The sequence below is a fragment of the Osmerus eperlanus genome, chromosome 6 (genome assembly GCF_963692335.1).
Source record: "Osmerus eperlanus chromosome 6, fOsmEpe2.1, whole genome shotgun sequence".
Classification (NCBI taxonomy): Eukaryota; Metazoa; Chordata; class Actinopteri; order Osmeriformes; family Osmeridae; genus Osmerus; species Osmerus eperlanus.
In genome coordinates this window covers 7,963,205-7,988,139 of record NC_085023.1, presented here as the reverse complement: position 1 = coordinate 7,988,139, position 24,935 = coordinate 7,963,205, and the positions used below count along the sequence as shown (strand labels likewise).

Here is a 24,935-nt window from a genome sequence, read left to right as displayed (position 1 = left end):
TGCCATAGTTGCAAATTCAACTTCCTGGACTCTCCTCGGTCTCAGGACAGAGCAAAATGCACTTCCCCCACGTTTTCACCGTTAGCCATTAGCTATTAGCCAAGAAAGTCACAGCCTGGATCTTTTCCTCTCAGATCCCAAAGCTATCCTAACAGACTTTGTTCAACAGGCTGGCCTAAAACTGAACTAAAATCATGTCAACCTTTCTAATCAATTGCTTCCATGTCAATCGATATCACTATGTGTTGAAATCAAATGCAGATATTGTAACCCCATTCTCATAACACAAAAACAAAACATTTCCAAATAAATTCAATACGTAAACAAAAAATATTCCTTAAACAACATAACATTTCCGTTTGAACACATAACTTTCTATAAAAGTTTCAATAACCCCGGGATTGTAATTCTTCAAATGAATATCGCTTTTGTTGCCAAAACTGGCCTTTACCAATTATCTGACCCAAGAAACGAAATTTAACAGCGCATTATTCAATATTGAATCAAGCTCATAATATAGAAAATCGGTCTGTACATGATTTCCAAAATCAAGAGTATGACAACTCACAATATTTCCTTAAGTTTGACAAAGAAAACAGAAACACATATCTGTTTTTCAACGTCAAATTCAAACCAATTTTTCAAACCAATAAATTTCTCTTTTCAACGTCAAATTCTCTTTAAAATGAGTGGGTTTTTTTTGTTAGTTTTTTTGCACTCATGACGGGTGTGGGCCACTGCACGCAGAATGAGCTTCAATGAAAGAATCAACTTCCGCTAGGCTCAAGCGCATGCACCTCTTTTCAAGTAGAGAATTCAGTCAAAGAATTAACATTAGCATTTTCAAAACAGACTGTCCGTCTTCAAAAACAAATGTCTTCTGGCGGTAATCAGACCAATGTAAAGTCTAACACCAAATATATAACGTTTAACACAAAGTTGTAAAACAATATAACAAGTCAATCGTCTCTCCTCTACCAACAGTGTCATAACCGATAAACATTGTACGTCACCAGTTCGGAACTCAACTTCCGGTCACGAACCCCTCTGATTTGCGAGAGTTCGCCCCCAATTTCCAGAAAACTTTCAACAGTGATGACACATCTCTGGACATTCACGTACATTTTGCTCAAATTCCCACAATTAAAGCACGCATTTTGGATTGACCATTCCTAGCAATTCGTGCTGGCCTACATGTTTTTCAACAGCATGTCAACACGCTCTGCATTAGCTTTGACCAACCAAGCCCACAACATTCTTTATTCCAAACACAACAGGGACTCAAACCCTTTGTACCGGAGAGGACTTTAACCTCTCCTTCTTTGAAACGCAAAATAATTATTATAGGCAATTGCAAGTCAAAGCACAAGCCGCAATCCTTGCGGGAATCCAAAGCAAATCTATAAACAAATTCCATGATCCTACTTTCTTGACTTATCTTAATCTCTTCTTTTCTTTTTTCAAATCGTATATCAATTTCTCTCTACACAAGCTTATTTCGCAATTCAATAAGGTCTTTAAAACAAAAAGACCCCACACTCGGAAATTCACATTTATCAATCCATATTTTCATTTGCAATAAACTATCGTTACCATACTTTTGTCTCATGTAATCGATGTTTGGACAGGTCAATTCTGCCTCCAGACCATTCATTTCAGAATTACAATCCATATTTGACCACATTAAACCAACAAGAACCAACGAAGGAAAATAAAGACACAATTACCCCTTTTCATTTCTAAAACTCTTAAATTCCGACTTCACAACTTTCAATGAAAATATACCCCAACTGCACAATCGTAAATTACAAATATTCGAACCGAAATAAAAATAATTAAAATTTTGATTTTTGTAATTTGTACATAGCTTGAATAGTAGACACCATTAGTTACTCATACTTCTTTTAACCTCAAAAAACATAACTTGCAATTAAAACAAAAAATGAACACGCGCGTTTACTAATTTTGAAATTTCATAGATCAGGCCTATACTTCCTAACTTCTTTTTTTTTCTTAAACACTCAGTACCAATTTCTCAAGTATACTTTTTCCAATACTCTCGGGACTAAGAATCATGTTAGGCCACGTAAATAAGAAATAAGAACTGGCATGACCACCAAAGCCAATACAATTTCTCAAACTATCACGAACCCAACATATTCTAATCCTAGGGTCTCAACAGACACATAGCACGATATAATATGTGAATTTATCACCCTTTTTTGCGCTCGTCAGCACACTTTCCCTGCATGCTTTTTTTATGACTTCCACGTAAAGGATAAGTTTTCCTCCGGCCTTACCCGATTAATTTCGTACGACTTTCGTACGACTTGCAGGACACAGCTCTCCACAGCTCTCCTCCGGTCTCTGCCCTATTACTAACTTAACCGAATTATTGACAATAGTCTAAACAACACACATTTATACAATTCAAATCACACAGTGACCAAAAAAAATATCTCACCGGTTCTTTCAGGATCCCGCGTCAGCCACAAAACGTCCAACGGGCGCCCCCCTGGCCCTGCCGGAGACCCCTGGTCTCACGCATGGTGAATTCGCCGAGGGGAGCCGCCTGCCGAACGCCATAGACCAATCGAGGATACCGTACTGGCCACCAAATGACATGGAAGAATTCTAGTGGCACTGTGTAGATTTGAATAGTCAAGAGATGGCGGTTTCAATATAATTTATTTATCTTGTACAAATTAAGAATTAACAAAGTACTTTGTGATCAGTCATAACGAAGGAGGTGCTAGCCACAGATCGTTCGCAAGAGTTATGAAGAACAACCCTAAAACCCTGCCTTATATAAACTTAGAACAAATGGTTCTTCTGATGCTCAATCCATCAATATAGCAGTCTCTGTGATTGGTCAGCACTGATCTGTGACAGTTTGACTCCATACCAAGTGTCCCACAGTTCTTTGATGTGGCATCTCTCCCCCAACCAGTAGATACTAAAGCCACAGGAGTTGACCAGTCAAATGGTCAACTGTCCTTTGTGTGGACATCTTCAAACAAGTATTTAATTAACACCACCCATGCAACAGGAAGGGTCAGAGCAGCTTGATCAGTTCATCTATCTTAAACTACTCCCTCAGATCACAATAACAATACAATTGAATCCACATTGTCTCCAGACCAACTGTCTCATCCTCCCCAGGTGTCATAAACTGCAAATGGCATCTCAAAAAAAACTTACAGACAGGCACATGGAGTTGATTCAACATTCATTGTATCAAGCTTCTTAACCAACTTTAAACTTCTCTTAAAACACATTCCATATATATAAAACACATACATTATAACTGTATTCTAAATTTCCACCACAGTCACCCAATTGGGAGTCAGGTGGCTGAGCGGTTAGGGAACCGGGCTAGTAATCTGAAGGTTGCCAGTTCGATTCCCGTCCGTGCCAAATGACGTTGTGTCCTTGGGCAAGGCACTTCACCCTACTTGCCTCGGGGAGAATGTCCCTGTACTTACTGTAAGTCGCTCTGGATAAGAGTGTCTGCTAAATGACTAAATGTAAATTGGCTCCTGTACTAGGGTTTCTGATTACTGTTGGGTGTATGTCGTGCCTAGCATCACGCTCACGTACCAGATCCTCCCAGGTCACAGACAATACCCAGAAACAGAGTACATTTATACTAGTGGTGGGCCGTTATCGGCGTTAACGCGCTGCGACTCTTATCGGCGATAAAAAAAAATATCGCCGTTAATATATTCTCAAGTTGGGTTGGGAGCTGGGTCTATACTACGCAAGCTATGATGACTTTCACCTTGATATTTTAGCGCGGATGTATCCGCGCTAAAAGGTCTACCGAATTGCACTGTAGGGGGCGAGAACGAGTCTTCGAACCTATGTGTATGCCTTGTGTATGAAATTATCACATCAAACGTGACGTGCTAACATGGATGCAGCTATGAAGCCGCCTGGTTTGCTTCAGGGAAAATTTATTTTTAAGAAGCTTCCCAATGGAAACCTTGACAAGACTAAGGTTGTTTGCACCTTGTGCTATGCGGAATTAGTTTACTGTAGGAGTTCTTCCAGTCTCAAATACCACATAAACGCAAAGCATCCCTTAGCTAATGCGGAAGATGCCGGGCCAAGCACTGATGTAGCGCAGGGGAAGAGTCGTCGTCAAACTACTATGTTTGAGTGCAACCGAGGCAAGCCCGTCAGCACAGCTCTATCAGCCAAGCTAGCTAATCTAATAAACAAAAGTACATCTTATTGAACATAATTTATTTTCATCACCAATTATCATAGTAGAACAGCTTTCTCAAGCAGTTTGTGATGCATTTTGGAAACAGGAGATGAGCTCCTGGTCTATGCGCCACCTGGCTTGAGAAACCCGTTCTCAAAGACTTACTTTTAGTCATTATTTGGGTAGCACACATATTCTGAATGCCTTTGGCGGAATTCAAATGAGCCATTTTAATCTAGATTAATGCCAAGATTACAGCCCACCACTAGTTTATACAAAAGTTTATTTTACAAAAAGGCAGGACTGTGGCACAGAACAGCTGGATCTGGGACCCCACTAGGTGCTAGACATAGACCCCCCCCCCCCCCCCTTTCTGGCCAGCTGTGCCCTGACCGGAGTGCCCCCCCCCCCACAGAACAATATCACCCCACAGCAAGGTACTAAGGCCCCACAACAAAGCCACAGCAGAGTACAGCAAAGTCACCACAAAGAGGAGAGTAGTCTTGGGCAATAGCCGACCATGGTGATCCCTGCTCCCACACCCAACAGTCCCTTGCCCTCCCCAACAGCCTGCAGCACTAACAAATAGGTACTGGTCGGTCTGTCCTCACCGACCAGTATTAAAAACAATGAAACAGGCAGTCCATGCAGTCAGCCCCGCGCTGAATACTGTAGGCGAGGTGTGCAGTCACTGTCCAGTACGGCAGACACGCCTTCGCCGTTCCAGCGCAGAACCTGGTCTGCGCACCGCTGTCCGTTGTGAATGCCTCCGCAATAGCACTGGTGACGGGCCACTCCGCCCACCTCGAGGACTCCCCAAGCTGCAGAAAACAAAATGCGGGACAGGAGTGCTTAGGCAAACTCACGCCCTTCAGCAGACTGATCTAGTGGCACAGAAGCACAGTGGGGTGGAGTAATGAACTTCCCTTGGCAAGGCAAACATAGAGCAGTTTGACAGTCAGCCTCAGAACCAGACCATGCACCGCGTCCGGAGCATCACCAGGGTCCTTACTCACTCCGTCGTCGCCAGAGCTGTTGAGTTGCGATTGCTCCCGTCCGTCGTGTGGATCTCCCCTTCACGTTCATCCACCGTATCCTTGTCCACCGTCCGGTTCCTCTCCCCACCTCATCTCTCGGCTCCCCTCTTATACAGGGAAGGTACCTATCCCCACTCACAACACCACTCCCTTCCCATCAAGCTAATTGCCAGGTAATTGGCAATTAGATTCGCAGCAAGCGTTTGTAGCCCATAGCAACGCCCCCATAACAGACAGAGTCAACACATAAAAGTCCAGCACATAATACACATGGCATTTACACTAAATCATTACAGTACACTTGACATGTACACACATCGATTTTCTTCTACTTAGTATGGGATGCTCAGGCTTTTATAAACATAGAAACCCGTCAACACAGACCTAGTGCTGACCTGGGTCTGACAACTTCAGACTGAGCTTGTAAGAGCTCCAGAAGTTGGGCCATAAATGTACATCCTAATTTACAGCTAGACCTCTGCATTCCATTGAGTGGTATTTCCCCATCCTCCTTTAAAACCAATGTCCCTCACTTCTACTGTTCATAATCAGTCACAGCTTAGCATCAAATTTCCAATAATACAACTTAGATTATAATATACAGAATAACTGAGACATTCATTTTTCAATCAGATAGTTCCATAATTGTATCCCATACAAAGCTGAAGGAAAATCAGCAGCAGATGAACACACCAGAGCATAATCTGATCCAAGATGTCAGCACCCGATGGAACAGCACCTATTTTATGGTGGAGAGACTACTGGAGCAGCGCTGGCCAATTACTGCCACACTTTCTGATCCTGAGGGTGACACCAATGGGCAAACAGTACTTTGACTTGAAGCCTGATCAGTAGGGGTGGGAATCTGTTGGTACCTCATAAAAAAATAAAAAATAAACGGCCCAATTTGAATCGATTTTTTTCCCCCACCCATACTGATCAGTGGTCACTACTTGATGAGCTGACCCAGGGTTGCAGCCTTTTCAATGTGCCACTGAGGGCCTCATTTACTAACAGGATTGCGCCCATTTCAGGCGTAAAATAGCGGGTAAAGACATAACACCGTATTTACAAAGGCAGTGCACTTGAGTAAAAACGCAGATTACCACTGCTGGGAAGGGTATAAGGGAAAGTGGGCGAGTGCCGCAAAGAGATGGGAGGAGAGGTGTATTTCTTCCTTGTAACATGTTAATGTTAGCTGTAACTTTGTGAACCAATATTGCTATCTCCTGTTCGCTGAACCTTCTTTTTCTTTTCCTCGAATCACCCATGGTGGCAGTAGCATGCAGGCGATTTCTCCCGTCTTTTAACGGCGCGCTAATTAACACTAAAGGGCGGAGTAAGGCGCTGATTTCCCGACAAGGATCTGGTTTGATAAATACCACGCAAAATGCGGAAATACACTGTGCGCTATTTGCGGTTGGGCAAAGGCGCAGATTAAGCTGCGGTCGCAATGTTAGTAAATGAGGCCCTGAGTTCCTTAGTGGTCAAGAGAATGCAACACTGTCATGCCTTCCTCAACTTGCAAAAAGGCTACATAGGTCTGTGGAACAATCCCTTAGCTTTGAAACAACACCTGGAAAAGCTTTTTTAGCCAAAGCTTCTAAAGAGCTAACAGAAAGGTGGGGGAATATCAGCACTTTCTTCAAGGACAAAGACAACACATTTCTTCTGTCAGCAGCCATAGACCCAAGATTTAGAAAGCTCAAGTTTATGCCTGCTGAACAGAGGATAGAGGTTCAAAGCACTGTCAAAGTCCTTGCTATCAAAACAGCAAAAGAGTCCTGGAAACCTACAGAAGGAGGTCAGAGTGTCATTGTTCCAAGGAGAGAGCAACAGTCAATGCTAGAAAACCTCCTCCAGTCTGACACAGACAGCCTCAATGAAGAGGAGAACACGATGACAAAAAGATTCAGGTGGTGAGAAAAGAAGTACAGATGTATTTCTCAGAATCACAAATACCCCAAAAAGAAGATCCCCTAGGTTGGTGGAAGGAAAATGGGGGGCGTTTTCCTAACCTATTAAAGCTTGCAATATATTTTCTTTGCATTCCTGCCACATCCACTCCAGCAAACGGATCTTCTCTGCTGCAGGAAACATTTGCTCACAAAAAAGAGCAAGCTTGTCACGTGAGCATGTTGATATGCTGACCTTTCTTCATTTTAATTTGCTTATTTGAACAAAAAGCCAGTCCAGAAATGATACTGTTACTCACCGTCTTTCATTGAACAGAACCCTGTTGTCTTACAAATGAAGCTCTTAATGCTGCAACAAAATGATTGAAACAGTGCTTAGAGAGCATTTGTGATTTGATTTGGACAAAATTGGACAACAAGAGATTGGCCAGGGCTGCGTTTCCTGAAAGCGTCGTAAGCCTAAATTGATCGTAGAATCCATCGTACAACAAATCTTAGTTTTACGGGCCGTTCCCAAAGCCATCGTAGCTAAAGTGTCTCTTGAAAATGTTTAGCTTTTGAAAGCGCATAGATTAGCCTACTTACGAGCATGTTTGGGAAACGCACGTAAGAAATATCAATGGTTTCGTTTTTTGCTCGATCATTGCTACGATCCATCGCTATCGGGAAACGCAGCCCTGTTCAGTTGGCTCAAAGTGCAATCAAAATATTTTTTTCAAAAGCTGAAGTGAATTCCTGGTTTTATTTATTAGTTAGAATAAGTATAACTCAATGTTTTAACGAATTGCAAAAGCTGAATAATCTTTCAAAGCCTACTGATTAATCTGTGAAAAAATAGAGCATTAATCGATTATTTAAATAATCGTTTGTTGCAGCCCTAGATATCAACACCCATGATGATCATAAGTCATGTGAGCAATCAATGCCATTCATTATCCGAACGAGTGGATAAGCGCAAGGCAGTTTTCCCTACTTGAGCGTGGATACATCACCCCCTAGTCTTCAGACAGGGACGTTGTTACACATAATTATCACTTCTACTAAACTTGTTATATTAGCCAGTGTTCCAAAAATACATTTCAAGCTTATTTACGTTTTTGGGGGCATTTTTTCAGTTTGCAGAGGGTACTGTCTGAATCGCGATTCCAGCTAAGACACTGCCAGTGACAAAGTTGTTAGATACAGGTTAGGTCAATTTTTACACAGGATTGACCAATTTCTTAGTTGAAAAAGTTTCATTGAAACTATGTGAGGCTGCAACATGGCCTATCACCAGGGTCGGACTAGCCATTGTGAGATTTTCCGAACGGCCGGTCAAACGTCTGCGGCATAATGCAAATAAAATTATATATATATAATAATAATACACGGTCGTGGGCTGGTCTGCGTTTCAAAGTCAAAGTTGTTTCATTTTTCAGTCCCAGTCCAGACCTGCCTATCACCATTCCCTCTTGCACTAAGGGAAATGACAAGAGAACCCTGTTTCATTCTACACTTCAATCTTACTATTTTAAAGTGTAAAGTCAGTGTGCAAATTACGGGGGGGTTTGGGGGGGTCTGACCCCCCCGATTAAGGCTCGGACCCCCCCAAAAGAAGTAAAAACCACAGGTCGGGGGGGTCGATACATTTATATATCGTTCTTACCTGTAATCGTAAATATCACAATATAGTTACCATATTCATTCAATAACAGTACATTTCCTGAAGAAAATGTGTGTGTTTGCTGAAAGCAGTTGAAAAGATTTTGTTTTGATGGCTTGAATAGTGAAGAAGGTTTAAAAGAGGTATGTGCAATAAACAATGTGATAGGAGAGTATGTTGTGAAAGTATGTAGGTGAGAAAGTGTTGAAAGTATTGAATGACATCAACAAAAAGTATGTCTGCAATCAGGGGCGTAGCCACGTGGTGGCCAGGGGGGGCCACGGCCACCATTGGTCAGAGAATGGCCACCCTGCCGGCCCCCCCTAACCTCACAAAAAAAAAAAAACTCCTGTACAGAAAAGGTATAAAGCTGAAAAAATGCATTACTATCTTTTTATAAAGTCATCTTATATTGTCATTTGTCACTTACGCTACAAGCCCCATATTCGCAACATGTTGGGCCACGCCCCCATCAACAGCGCAAGACGCAAACCAACGTACCTGCATTCTAACAGGGTTTCAATGGAGACTACCAGCTAACCACTGGATACCGTTAGAAAACTGCTGCTCTGAGTGATGCAGTGTGTGAGTTTTAAAATAGTAGTTTTTGACAATCAAGTGCCACCCCACATAAAGGACTGGTCAGAGCTGGCCCCCCAAGAAATAATGTCCTGGCTACGCCCCTGTCGGCAATGATGTTGTAAAGGTGTTTTTAGCTTAAACAGTGTGAGAGGATGTAAACAGTGTGAAAGTAAGAAGGTGAAAAAAATTGTTGCTTTAAAAACAAAATGGTGAGAAAGTGTTGAAAGTATATCTGTCATTGTTATGCATTGCGATATTTTCTTACTGTTGAAAAGGAGTGATGAAAAGAGTATCTTATATATTTTTATACATTTTAAAAGGGTTAAAAGTATTAAAGATTGAAATATTGAGAAACAGAACAAAATTTGAACGTTGGAACACTTCAGGGAGTCAGGTGGCTGAGTGGTTAGGGAATCGGGCTAGTAATCTGAAAGTTGCCAGTTCGATTCCCGGCCGTGTCAAATGACGTTGTGTCCTTGGGCAAGGCACTTCACCCTACTTGCCTCGGGGGGAATGTCCCAGTACTTACTGTAAGTCTCTCTGGATAAGAGCGTCTGCTAAATGACTAAATGTAAACGTAACACTTGTTTGAAAAATGAGCAAATATAGTGAGAAAAGAGTATATTGTGTAACAGTTATCAAAGTCATACCAGACAAAAGTATGTCAGCAATAACGTTGGAAAACTGTTTTTTAAACAGTGTGAAAGTATGTAGGTAAAAAAAAGTGTTGCTTTAAAAACGAAATGGTGATAATAAAAAAAAAAAGTATATCTGTCATTGTTATGCATTGCAATATTTTCTTACAGTTGAAAAAGGAGAAAAAAGAGTGATGAAGAGTATCTTATTTAATTTCAGAAATGTTAAAGCGTTATGTTAGAGCTCAATACTCTTAAGGCAGTGGAGATGGTTGTGGACTTCAGGAAGAATAGAGTCCCACTCACCTCCATCACCCTGTGCGACTCCCCAGTCAACACTGTGGAGTCCTTCCACTTCCTGGGCACTATCCTCTCCCAGGACCTCAAGTGGGAACTGAACATCAGCTCCCTCACCAAGAAAGCACAACAGAGGATGTACTTCCTACGCCAGCTGAAGAAATTCAACCTACCAAAGACAATGATGGTGCACTTCTACACAGCCATCATTGAGTCCATTCTCACCTCCTCCATCACCATCTGGTACACTGCTGCCAAGGACAAGAGCAGACTGCAGTGTATCATCCGCACTGCTGAGAAGGTGATTGGCTGCAATCTGCCTACCCTCGAGGACCTGCACACCTCGAGGACCCTGAGGCGAGCGAGGAAGATTGTGGCCGACTCCTCCCACCCTGGACACTCTCTGTTCCAGCTACTCCCACTCTGGACACTCTCTGTTCCAGCTACTCCCCTCCGGCAGAAGGCTGCGGTCCATCAGGACCAAAACCTCACATCATAAGAACAGTTTCTTCTCATCCGCTGCTGGCCTCTTCAACAAGGCCAAGGACTCGCACTGATACATTTACATTTATGCATTTAGCAGACGCTTTTATCCAAAGCGACTTCCAAGAGAGAGCTTTACAAAAGAGCATAGGTCACTGATCATAACAACGAGATAGCCCCAAACATTGCGAGCAGCCAAAACATGAAACATACATGGTGGAAAACCAAATAAGTGCCAAAGGGAAGAACCATAAGAGCATGCAGTTAAACAAGTTACAATTGAACAACATGAAACTTCCCACAAGAGTGCAAGAGTGTACCTGTAGAAAAAAACAAACAATCAACAGTAAAATATTTTACAGTGAGTACAAGAATTTGAAACCGTTACAACTAACCAACAAGAGCAACAAGTCTCTCAATATATTTTATATCTCATTGTTTAGCTCTTTAGTATATTGTTTATTTTAGGATTAGACTACGTATTTATACATTCAACGTTTTTTACTTAAAAAAAAATTAAGATCCATATATGTTTATTGTATGCACCTTCCTGCCACAGTAAATTATGTGTTTGTTTAAATTCACATGGCAATCAAAACAGATTCTGATTTTGAAGAAATTGTCTGTAGACCTCCGAGACAGGATCGCATCGAGGCATGGAAGAAGTTTGTAACCAACAGGACTCTTCCTAGAGTTGGCCACCCGGCCAAACTGAGCGGTTGGAATCCGACAGAGCTCCAGCATTGCTCTGTGAAGAGCGGAGAACCTTCTAGGACATCCATCTCTGCAGCACTCCATCAATCAGGCCAGTATGGTAGAGTGGCCAGACGGAGGCCACTCCTCAGTAAAAGGCACATGACAGCCTGCCTGGAGATTGCCAAAAGGCACTTGAAGGACTCTCAGACCATGAGAAACAAAATTATCTGGTCTGATGAAACAAAGATTGAACTCTTTGGCCTGAATGCCATGCGTCTGGAGGAAACTAGGCACTGCTCATCACCTGGCCAATACCATCCCTTCAATGAAGCGTGGTGGCAGCATTACCCTGGGCGGATGTTGTTTAGCGGCAGGAACTGGGAGACTAGTCAGGATCGAGGGAATGCAGCAATGTACAGAGACATGCTTGATGAAAACCTGCTCCAGAGCTCTCTGGACCTCAGACTAGGGTGAAGATTCATCGTCCAACAGAACAACTAAGCACACAGCCAAGTTAACAAAGGAGTGGCTTCGGGACAACTCTGTGAATATCCTTGACTAACCCAGCCAGAGCCCTGACTTAAACCCGATTGAACATCTCTGGAGAAATCTGAAAATGGCTGTGCACCGACGCTCCCCATACAACCTGGTGGAGCTTAAGAGGTCCTGCAAAGAAGAATGGGAGAAACTGACCAAAAATAGGTGTGCCAAGCTTGTAGCATCATACTCGTAAAGACTTGAGGCTGTAATTGCTGCCAAAGGTGCTTCAACAAAGAATGAGCCAAGGCTGTGAATACTTATTTACATGTTATATTTTTGTTATTAACTTTTGCAAATCTATTGAAAATATAAAACATTAACTACACTTTTTTCGCTTTGACATTATGGGTATTGTGTGTAGAATTTTGAGGGAAAAAATTTACTGAGTCCATTTTGGAATAAGGCTGTAACATGCGGGGAAAAAAGTGAAGCGCTGTGAATACTTTCCGGAAGCACTGTACATGATAGTAGCTATCACACATTGTGAGCAGACATAATGGTTGTACCATAGGAAACAATGTCATAATTTCCTACATCTGTACAGCCACATAACCTTACGCAGTAGTAGCTCACCTTCATACTGGATGCACATGTTTATGCATCTCTCATGCACTGATAAGGCTTATTTGACTTTTAGGCTTTGTTAAAGCTTGCCAATTTGTGACGTTACGTATGCGACGTTTCTTCTTGTGGCTAGCTAGTTAATAAATGCTAATTATTGAATTTCGAAATTATTCACAATGAAGGTATTGATTTAAAATAGTTACATTATTGGACTTAACATTTCTATTTGACCACCATATTTTTGCATGGACTAAACCTGAAGTATGTCAACACATGCAAACATGTTCATGGGGATATGTTTGCGGATTTATCGTGAAATTAATGTGACAAACACAGAGATTGAAAAGGATTAGTAAAATGAAGACAGGAATATTTCTTAAACATAAAATTAAATACATTTAGTTGGGAAGTGTCTTTGTTAAAATGTCCATTTGGTTGACACTCCTATAACCTGAGGTGTCTTCAGAAGAGCATGTAAGAATCACATTTCTAGTATGAGTAGTGTTCTAATGATAGGAAATCGATGTCCTTGTTGTGCAACCATGTATTAATTACAGAATTAAAAGTCTTAAACTTTGTTGTACTAAAAGTTGACAAGAGCAAATAAGTAAATGGGTTATTATGTAAAAAACTTTATTCTCAAATAATGTTTTCAAAATATGTCATAGAACGTGTGTCATAGAACAATCTGTGTGTACAATGTCTCTAAGGTTTATATTCTCTCACATTAACAAATATATACCAGCGGTGTCTTCAAATAACAGCTTGTATATATCCACATGTGCAAACAATGTTTAAACCTTCGACAATATACATTTTATATTCATACTCAGACGATAATTTAGTAAAAACATGTATTTTAACTAGTTTTGTACCTACATTAATCAAAAAGTACAGCATATTTAATAATGTTACAAATCTTCATAAAAAATATATTTCTGTACAAAAACATGTTATTTTGCACCTACTTCAAGTCAGCAGCACATGATATGGTAATGGTGATGTTGGATGCAGTTATACAGCTCTTTATAACAGGGTCTGATATAGAGATGTTATTGCAGCAAGCCCAACAGAAGGCAGGATGGGATGGTACGCAGGGGACTTTTGTGACAAATTCTGGGAGTGGTGTGTGTGTGTGGGGGGGGGGGGGGGGGGGAGAGGAGCTGGACTCATCTATATATTTACTTCCTAAAAGGATTGACACTGCAGGGCAGTACATAGGTGTGCAGTCAACAACAAGTATGTAAAATACAAAATAGTTTCATTTTGTATAAAATTTGAGGACATACAAATGCTTTCTGTTTCTCTCTCTCACACACACACACACACACACACACACATCTTGTAGTGATACAATGGACAGGTACACACAACTAATATGATAAGGAACGTCTCCCAGAACAATATCACACAGTTTAGTCATCAACACATTAATCTCAAAGCAAGTGCATAACAGAGACAGGTATCTGACAACTAAGCTAAGGTAGTTCTTCTGTATGGATAGAACTACTGTACTGTTCTAAATAAGATGGGATACATGCATTAACAAAATGATTAGGAAATACACTGAACTAACCCATGACTTTGGAATCACAGTGTACTGTTCAGTAGATGCATTCAAGTAGCCCTACACTCTCAAGCACAATAGAGTTGTAATATCATAGTTGATAGTTTAATCATGCTTGGTATTAGATAAGGCAGTGTCTCTCAGAGTGGAGCTAAGTCAACTGTTCTCTATCTTAATTTAATCATCCTTGACCATTTGGGTAGGAGGGGCCAATCAGAAAAAACATAAGGTTTAGGGAAAGTGATTATTAATGAGGCCACACCTATGAATTTCCTGAAGCCATCTCTATAGTCATGGTTGCCAAGGAATTGTTGCTATGTGAGTCAGTGTGAGATGAGACATGACAAAATTGTATGGCACAAATAAAATAAACTAACACTTGTGGATTAAAACTGATTTAAAGCAAGAGCAGCATTTATGAAAAATAAACATTTAATTAGCTCCAGCATCATAGAAAAGAATGTCGTTCTGCATTAGAGGTATTTTTGAAACATGAGCCAGATGGGAGAACTGTGAACTTTTTTAATGGTTTACTGATGCAAAACATGGTGTGGGCCTGTGGCAACATGAAACTGGCTACAATGGCCAACACAAACAACTCACATCTGATGTGATTCACACTGTCATTGTCAGATACAGACTACAGTCACAGTCATCTGTATTTCCACTGTCACTGACTTTTCACTGCAGATCAGTCAGAGCAGAAACGTCAAGGGTATCACTGTTCTGGAACAGCATCACGCTTCATGGAGATTAGGTGACAGATGTGAACCACCTGATCTTCAAATCTCATATGGAATGTATGTGATCACTAGAAGCTGTGTGGCTTCTGTCACGTATCTGATAGTAAGAGGCGTAGTCCCTAGTATCAGCATCAGCAACACATAAACAAAGGTCAGTCAGCCTCTGCAATAATCAACGATTGACATGAGAACACTCTCCTTATGAGATGGATTTAACATGTCTATGTACACATGATCAAAACCCTGTATGTCATCTTCTCAGACACTTTTCAGATAGAAAATTCCTCTTTTGATGCTAAGTTTCATATCCATTCATACACAATAGTGCAACATTTGTGCAATAAAGTAATTTGTTAGCACAGCAGCTGGGGAGATTCCAACTCCAGCTCGTGGAGCCAGCCAGAGTCCCCCTGCAGCATGGTGCAGCTGTGGCATATCTTCTCTGGACAGGAGAGAGGGCTCTCCTCTAGGGTTCATCTTCACTGAAGAAAATACTTGTATCAACAATTATGTGGCTTTGCAAGACACGTCAATAGTTCCCCAGGAAGGGACTTTGGGAGGAAAGAAAAAAGGGAAAGAAATAGGCGAGTGAAAACATTGTATCTCCAGGGCAGCCATGAAAGGCAGGAGTCCTTGATCCAGAGAAGAAAAGATCTGCTGTCCTGTATTTCCCAGCTATAGATATGATCTCTGGTCTACCCAACACCAATACTGTTAGTTGTATTGTTGAGTCATCAGAGTTGGTGATTTAATGGTGTATGTTCCATCTTCTCCACTTGTTTAAGAGAGAGGAACAGTTAAAAGAAAACTGGCACCTAGAGAAAACAAACCTACCCCCTCAGGTCTAGCCATAGGCTGGCCCAGAACCAGATATCTGAAGCATGAGTCTAGCTGTGTGTGGGCTAGCTCAGTAACAGGTCTAGTACCAGGTGCAGAACCAGGGGTGTCTGTAGGCTCACTTAGAACCAAGAGGCTTGAATGTGTCTATCTGGTGACAGACCAGTCAATAAGCAGTCTATAGACCAGTATCTTGCCAGTATCTAGTGATACATTTGTGTATCTTTCCAGTACAGGGAAGGTCTTGTTAATGACCTTTCCACCAAGCTAAATATAAATTTTCCTTGGAATATACAGGTATTGTAAAGGTTGATAAGACAGGCATTGCAGGGAAGTCTTGCTGTGGACCAGATATTGGACTAGTCCACTGGAGTGAAGACTTGCACTGGACCGGGTATATTTTCAGTCCATTGTAGGGAGGGTTTGCTGTAGGTACACTGCATGGAAGTCTTGCTGTGGATCTGATATTAGAATGATCCATGTGGAGTCAGAAATGGAGAGCTATACGACAGTGCAGACTGTGTTCAGTGTGGTGTCAAACCTCACAGCTTTGGCTTCTGTGGGCTTCATGTTGGTGTCGTACATTGGGTTCTCAAATGAGGCTTGTCCATTGGTGCTTTCATGGCCCGCGTAGCCATTGTACTGGACCTTGGGTCTAGTTCTGAAAGAGAAACACAGACAGTTATGGTAATGGTGGTTTAACCTCACAAAAAAAGGCAGGACATTGTTACATGTTCAGGGTATGGATGGACCCAGTTTCATGTTGAAATGGGATGTTTTGGGATGTTACTCTATCACAGAAAATGAATTAAAGAGAGAACTCAGTGGTCTCACAGTCATGTTATTACAGAAAACTATGGCTACTACAAAATTGACTCTAAGCTACCAGTTCAATTACTCGTAAGTAGAATGAGAAATTGAATCACCAAATAGATCAGACATGGCAGGTGAATTCTTCAACTCTGTTAAAAAAGCACAAGCAATGTTTATGGATAAGGGAGTGGTTTCCTATCTTGCGAGCCTGGTATTTAGCCTCCATTAGCAAGCAGTCTGTAGATATTACTTAGAGGAGATGGAGGAGATCTGGCCAAAGCTCTGTAACCTTGTTTTAAAGTTCAACTTGAAGAACTTGATTCCACCCTGGAGTAAGCCTCTCCCTAATGTTATACACAGAATCTTCCACATCCCTTTCTCACCTCCATCTGCCTTACCTCAACCCCATTTCCATAAAATATTCCCCCTCCGCCCCCCATCACCACCACACACACAAACATTTTGGTATAACAAACCGGCAGCAAATCTCTGTATAAGCAGTTTAAGGATGTCTCTTTCTGTGAGTGTCTGCCAGTAGGGTCCATCTGACAAATCAAAATATATTTCCTGCAGGCCGAGTAGCTGAATAAATGGAGTGGAGAAAGTCCAGTGGAGAAACATTTTCTAAATTATATGCAAAATTCAATAAAGAAGCTGAGAAATGAATAAATAGTATACCAGTTCTACCAGGTTCTACCAACTTGATGACACTTTGCATGGTTATGATGCTGTGAGACAGTCAGGAGGACAGTCATCTCTTAGTCTTAATACTTTACATTTGGATGTGTGGATAATTAACTGCAAGATTCCATGATTTGGTGTAATAGTCTAACCAAGCAGCTTAATTGACAGCTCCCCTCATGTTTTTTGTAAAAACCACAACAATAACCAGACCCAAATGACCTTAAAACAAATATTACAACAACATTGAGGCTGGTTGGTGTGCTGACAGAGAGATGACAATATGAGGTCAAAGAACACAACTTTTTTCACTAGGCCTTCTGTTTACATATTCTGTTGGTCTAACAAGCTGATAATAGAAGGTCTCCATTGTATTGGCCAAGCAAGTTTTAACCAAGTTATTTTCACAATTGTCCAATGAGCTGGTAGGACAGCATTATACCATAAGTCAGTTTACTTCCTATATCTTAACTTTAGTCTGTTTCCACAGCATGAGAAAGGAAAAGAGAGGATGAGGATGTGTCTGTCGAGGCCTGGTTGCCAGGATGATAAGAGGTCTTACCTGACGGCAGCCCTCATTACGTCTTTGGCTCTCTCATTGTCATCAGTGTCAGGTGAAAGTACCCTGCCGATTTTTATGGACTTTAATACCGGGTCATGGCCATTTAATCTAACAATAGTCACATACTGTATTCTCTTTCTTTTTGCTTGTTCAGTTAGCTTTGGAAAACTCCAATGCTCTTACAATTGTGATAATTTTTGTGTGTACAATAGCTGTTCTCTTTGTTGTTGTAAGTGTAGCAGAATTTGTATTTATACTGTAGATCAGTGGTATTTGGGAGGCGGCACAGGAGTTTCCCATAACTGATATGAAAGACACAGCTAAGCACACGTACAGCTTGGTAAGTTACCACGGCGACAGCCAGACGAGTGGCCTACCTGTGCTTGTAGAGGTAAAAGGCAAATCCTGATAGGATCAGAGCAAAGAAGGGAACCAAGATGGCAGCTGCCACTGAACTGCTGTTGGTGTAGGGGTTGCCCGGGTCTGGAGCTGTTGTGGTGGGCCCTTGAGGACCAAGGGAATGAGATCAACACAGGCTCAGCTCTCACAATCAAATCATTTTATGGTATATGTAAAATTCTTAACAGATCACAATGGAAGGACATACAGGTAAGGATGTATCCTTCCACTTAAGAAAGATTTGTTTGATCAGATGTTAGTTTATTTCCTCCAGGAACACAATGACACTTATTGAGGGACTTGCTGCACTTGTTGGTTAGTTGTAACTGATTTAACTGCTTGTACTCGCCGTGAATTATATCATTGTTGCTTGCTTTCCTCCAGTTACACTCTAGCACTTTCGAGGATCATGTTGTGTTATTGAAATGTGTTTAACTACATGCTCTTCTGGTTCCACCCATTGGCACTTATTTGCTTTTCACAATGTATGCTTCATGTTTTGTCTGCCCGCAATGTTTTTGGGGCTATCTCATTGTTTATGAGAAGGAGTCAGGTGGCTGAGCGGTGAGGGAATCGGGCTAGTAATCAGAAGGTTGCCAGTTCGATTCCCGGCCGTGCAAAATGATGTTGTGTCCTTGGGCAAGGCACTTCACCCTACTTGCCTCGGGGGGAATGTCCCTGTACTTACTGTAAGTCGCTCTGGATAAGAGCGTCTACTAAATGTAAATGTAAATGTTTATGATCATTGACCTATACACTTTTTGTAAAGCTCTCTCTTGTAAGTCGCTTTGGATAAAAGCGTTTGCTAAATGACTAAATGTAAATGTAAAGTGTAGTCCAATATAGAAAATGAAGTTCACGAAGCAGGGGCTGTACCTTGTCTGGTTAAGAAAAACTTCCCAAAGTCTTTGTTGTGAATGTGGCCTTGATAAACAAAGGTCTTCTTGTCAGATTCTGCTGTTACCTAAAACAATAGAAGCCAGCAGATTAAAAGTGATTGGTATATGAGCTCAAACATACTTTTCCCTCTTCTTTCTCCTCTGTCCTCAAACAGTACACAAATAAATATCTGTCAAGATCCCTTCCTGTGTTACCTTGTTTAGAAACAATAAGTTCATATTTTAAATGATAATTTAATATTTGTCAAAATACTAAAATAATGGAACAGCAAAGATGTCAAATCTGTCTATACAAGTTTTGCCCTGAACACAAGATACACATTGCAGGGCTTGACATTAAGGCTTGTCCGTGACAAGTGGATTTTTTCGTAGGGCAAGTGGAAGACAAATGTACTTGCCCCACTAGCAGACATCCCAAGTCTCCCGGAAGTTCCGGGAGTCTCCCGCATTTCAATAGCGGCTCCCTGACGCCCGCAAATGCTATACAATCTCCCGGAAATCGGCGATTTTGTATTTATAGCGAGCAAGAGACTGTCCAATGGTCATTTCTGGTAGACAGGTGCAAATTGCGCGTTTTGAATGCGTCTCGGATTGGGGGGTCTGCACTAGACAAGTTTAAACTCAAACAAAATAAAATGCCATGTTACTTCATGTTATGTGCCACTCATTACGTCTATTTTACCGATTTTATTTTACCGAATTCTGCATTAGCAAAACACAAAAAAAGTGGCTTTGTCCCAAGATCTCTACAGATCGGGCAGCTAATTTAATGCGTCTCAGTTACACTATCAGGGCTTGGAAATACTGTGGCAAATGGCTAGTAGAACATAACATTTCATAATAATTTCAGTAAATCAAACAGCTGCAAGACCCAGTGAAATGTTATACAGCTAGCAAACTAACGTTAGCTAGCATCGCTAACGACATTGGCTAACTCAACTTCGGTAGGCTATACTCAGTATTTGCAAGGTAGTTAAACTTATACTATATCTAAAATAATTTTGTAGACATAACAATGTATTTTGCCACTAAATGTTGGTGTTAACTTTTTATTTTTTCTACAATTTCACTTTCTACCCGGCAGAGGCTGATTTACCAAGGGGTCCTTTAACCCTTGTGCTGCTTTCGGGTCACATGACCCAAAGGTTCATAACGAATCATCGTTGTGTTTACCCAATTTTACCCAATACAAAAACAAATAAAAATAATTTTCTTTTAACCTTCGCAATGTGGGGGGTCTGAGACAGCCCAACGGTTAAAAGAAAATGCTTCACTTTGTTTTTGTAGGCGGTAAAGTTGTCGCAATACGACGGTGGGTCACAATGACTGATGGGTCAGAATGACCCGAAGATAACACAAGGGTTAAAAGGTGTATACTTTACAGTTGAATATTACAGTAGCTGATATTTAACTTTGTAAATGTAACCGATACAAATGCTGTTAATGCTTGCTAGGTACACAGCTGCCGATGCTATCATTTTATAATTTAAAAATTAATTATAAAATTATAAATCTTTACCCGGACAAGTGACTTTTGTGCATGGACAAGTGAAACGTTAATGTACTTGTCCAAAGGACAAGTGCCTCAAAATGTTAATGTCGAGCCCTGCACATTTGTACAGCCTTAAAACATTTCATGAGCTGAATTCAGTTAGCCTATACAATGAGCAGACGTACATATCCATCCATTGCCCAGTTGTCATTCTTGAATTTACTGAAGTAGTGTTCGGTTGGCCCTGTGATCTGGTAGACCTTCAACAGAAGATGATTCTCCTCCTTCTTATAGGTGCCTGAAGACCATAACATAGGCAGACAGACTGTTTACTATGGAAGGAAAAGTCTTTACAGTAAACATGGATTCACAGAAACCATCTCTATAATGCAGTGTGGAAGTGTAGTCTGGAGAGTGCATTGTTGCTGCGGTTGTTGTTTACCTGCCAGTTTGATTTGGACACCGCTCTGCTCTAACAGGGTGACGTTTACCCTACCCGTTGTAGCATTGAAGCCATTCACTGTTACTGTGGTAACTTGTCTCTTCCCGAGGAACTCGTAGAAACCACTCCAGTCAGAGTTGGAGGAAAACACATCAACTGGAACTAGAACACAAACACACACACTCGTTACTTTCCATTCCAGCAGCTGCCCAAACAGACGTGTATAAAAAAATGAGCTCACCTCTGATCTTGTTTTTTTGCACATCCGACTCCCCTGCCTTAGCTTTGCCATTTCTTTTGGGACCGACTGAAACCGAGGAACATAATAATAATATGACATTTGTGTGCATGGTCCTGAGTGCCATGGGGAAGTGGCAGCTCACTAATGACTACACTAATGTAACTGTGACTGCAGAGATGTCCAGCAGGAGAGATGCACACAGGGTAATCGTATAGTTTAGTTACAATGTATATGTTTTATAAGCGGTAATCTGTAAGCTCCTTTGTTATAGATAGTGAATGTAAGAAACTGAGGCTCTGGAGGATGGGTGTAGAATCTTATATGACTATCTTGTAGGGAAAGAAGTCAGATTGTTTTAAGGTATTTATGACCTGGGGGAGAAGTTGTAGAAGGGGTCAAAGAGGCAGCTGCTCTGAAATTTGTCTAGAAGGACTGTTTCCTGTTTCATTGTTTGTGTTAATTAAAAGTCTTGTTTGAAGATGACCACACAAAGGACAGTTGACCATTTGGCTGGCCAACTCCTGTGGCTTTATTATCTAATGGTCCTTGAGAGATACAACATCAAAGAACTTTGGGACACGAGGCACTGAGGCTATTGTTTCAAACTGTCATTAAATAGAGTTAGCCAATCATAGAGACTGCTACATTGATTGATTGACCATCTAGAAGACCATTTGTTCTAAGTTTATATAAGGCAGTGTTTATGGATGTTCTTTACCACTCTTCCGAACGACCTGTAGCTTATAGCCTGCGTGTCCATCGTTATGACTGGTCACAGAGTACTCTGTTCATTCTTAAGATTTGTACAAACTAAATAAATTGTATTGAAACCACCATCTTGACTATTCAAACTACACAGTACCGCTAGAATTTTCCTTCACAGTACCTTTGCAGATTGGGGATTTGCCCGACCACCTCCCATCTGGCCGGCAGGTCCTGTGTTCAGATCCCCCCGCCAGGTACAAACCCTCTTGACAGGTGTAGATGAGGGTATAACCCAGCGTGGGAAGATCTATGGCACGTACATCTACATTAGAGGGAGTCTCTGGCTGTCTGCATGCATGGGCTGGAGAGAGAAAGAGAAAGAAGGGGAGAGAAAGAGAATTGTAGAAAGAGAGAAGGAGGTGAGATTGATTGAGAAGAAAGAAGGAGAGAGAGGCAGAAAAGCTTAATATTTTCTCTACTCATCCCTTGCAGGAAACCAGCTACGGCCTGCAGGAGTTGCCTAGGGAATCTTGAGAGGTGAGCTACCCAAATGGCACATTAATATAACTCTAACTCTCACACATTACCAGGTTATACACTGCTCACACACACAATTTACAATTGGCTACTACAGATAGTTTCTGATGAAGACAGCCGTCCTTGCTTTCAATTGGGTGTGCTTTGCCTTCGGCAAGGGCACAACCTTTGTTCTCTCACATATATATTATTGGGTGTGCTCACGCCTTCGGCGAGCACAACCAATTGTTCTCTCACAAATATATTATTTAGTGGTGGGAATAGATTAATTTTTTTAATCTAGATTAATCTCACTGTTATCTTGGCGTTAATCTAGATTAATCTAGATTAAAATGGCTCATTTGAATTCCGCCGAAGGCATTCATAATATGTGTGCTACCCAAATAATGACTAAAAGTAAGTCTTTGAGAACGGGTTTCTCAAGCCAGGTGGCGCATTAGACCAGGAGCTCATCTCCTGTTTCCAAAATGCATCACAAACTGCTTGAGAAAGCTGTTCTACTATGATAATTGGTGATGAAAATAAATTATGTTCAATAAGATGTACTTGTGTTTATTAACTGTTTATTAGATTAGTTAGCTTGGCTGATAGAGCTGTGCTGACGGGCTTGCCTCGGTTGCACTCAAACATCGTAGTTTGATGACGACTCTTCCCCTGCGCTACATCAGTGCTTGGCCCGGCATCTTCCGCATTAGCTAAAGGATGCTTTGCGTTTAGGTGGTATTTGAGACTGGAAGAACTCCTACAGTAAACTAATTCCGCATAGCACAAGGTGCAAACAACCTTAGTCTTGTCGAGGTTTCCATTGGGAAGCTTCTTAAAAATACATTTTCCTTGAAGCAAACCAGGCAGCTTCATAGCTGCATCCATGTTAGCACGTCACGTTTGATGTGATAATTACATACACAAGGCATACACACAGGTTCGAAGACTCGTTTTCGCTAGGTATACATCCGCGCTAAAATATCAAGGTGAAAGTCATCATAGATTGCGTAGTATAGACCCAGCTCCCAACCCAACTTTGAGAATAGATTAACGGCAATATTTTTTTTATCGCCCGATAAAAACGCCGTTGTTGGCATAACGGCCCACCACTAATATTATTATTATTTCTTTTTGCCCCCCTAAGCATCAGTCAATATTTGGGCTACATAGACAACGTCGCTGTCAAAAGGTTCGTCTTGGTAGCGATTGAGTTGCTTGTATTTTTATTTACGTTCCGTTGCATGGTTTAAGTAAAAATGACGTTTTTGTGTCGAAAGGTGAAGCTAACGGTGGCTTGCTAGCCACAGTCACTGACGTTGCTAACGTCACTAACGTCACGAAAACACGTGTGACTACCTCTAGCAGAACATTAGTTTAGCAGCTCATTAACTTCTGGGAGATAGCTAGGCTAACTATGGCCAGGGCTCTCAAGTTTTGAAGACAGGCAAGAGTGACATTTCCCCTCCCCCAGCCCCCCCTCAAAATTAATTAATTAATAATTGCTTTTTACCTGACATCTTTGAAAGGCAGAAATGATTAAGGCATCCATGGCCAGGATATAATGATAAAGTATGACATGAAAGTGTAAAAACATCAACTATGCAAAACACTTAAATGTATTTAGTGCTAATAAAATTATTAAGCCTATTTTGAAAAACATGTTTATAATGTGACAATATGTCAGTCATCGTGTGATAATGAAAATATGACTACGCCTAGACTCAGGGGCGATTCTAGGATCAGACCTTTAGGGGTGCTCAGCCCCCAATGACAATGTGACATGAATACAGTGCCTTGCAAAAGTGCAAAACCCCCTTGCTAATAACAGGCATGCAAACAGGTCAAGGGTGAAAAAGGTGAGAAGGATACGGTGAACCCCCGACCCTCTAGGGGGGTCCGCTCCCCCGGAAGAAAATTTATTAAATTTTAAAGTTAAACGCATGAATTTGGTGCACTTCGAGAGCAAAATTAAGAGGCTAGATATATGTAGAATCTGTGCTCTTGTAAACAATGTCATGTCCTTTTAACCATAAAGACATTTTTTGTATAGCATTGGTTCCAGAGCCAGTTGTAAAGTTGGGAAGCACGGGTAAAATGCTGTGTTGGCCACGGCCACGAACGTAGGTTATTTTGGTTTAAAAAAGGTGAGGAGTTTGCATGCCTATAAATCCCTAATTTCACTGGATAACAATTCATACATTTATGTATTATTATGCAAAATATTGAATGAATGAAAAAACTAAAGATGTCCCTTTCTTCATGAACTTTTTAATTATTATTATTTTTAGGGGTGCTGAGATTAAATTTAGGGCTGCTTCAGCAATAGTGCTATTTTCTGATTAGCTATTGTGTAGACCTTTTCTTTTTTTTGATTGGGTGATAAGTGGCAGGCTCGAGTAAGAACTCCAGGGGAGACGCGCTTGATTCCTG

The 24,935-nt window shown here is 41.2% G+C and overlaps 1 protein-coding gene across 1 annotated transcript in view; it reads right to left on the bottom strand.

Annotated features, from left to right (window-relative positions):
• Nucleotides 1–12,955: 12,955 nt before the first annotated feature.
• Nucleotides 12,956–24,935, bottom strand: part of LOC134022079 (CUB and sushi domain-containing protein 1-like) — a 522,528-nt gene continuing 510,548 nt past the window's right edge. The window contains exons 64-70 of the mRNA XM_062463297.1: nt 22,165–22,344; nt 21,279–21,344; nt 21,038–21,199; nt 20,781–20,893; nt 19,081–19,168; nt 18,183–18,309; nt 12,956–16,410 (exon numbers count right to left, since the gene is read on the bottom strand). Of these exons, the coding sequence (XP_062319281.1) occupies nt 16,251–16,410; nt 18,183–18,309; nt 19,081–19,168; nt 20,781–20,893; nt 21,038–21,199; nt 21,279–21,344; nt 22,165–22,344 (896 nt within the window). The 3' untranslated portion in view covers nt 12,956–16,250. The remainder of the gene's footprint in view (nt 16,411–18,182; nt 18,310–19,080; nt 19,169–20,780; nt 20,894–21,037; nt 21,200–21,278; nt 21,345–22,164; nt 22,345–24,935) is intronic.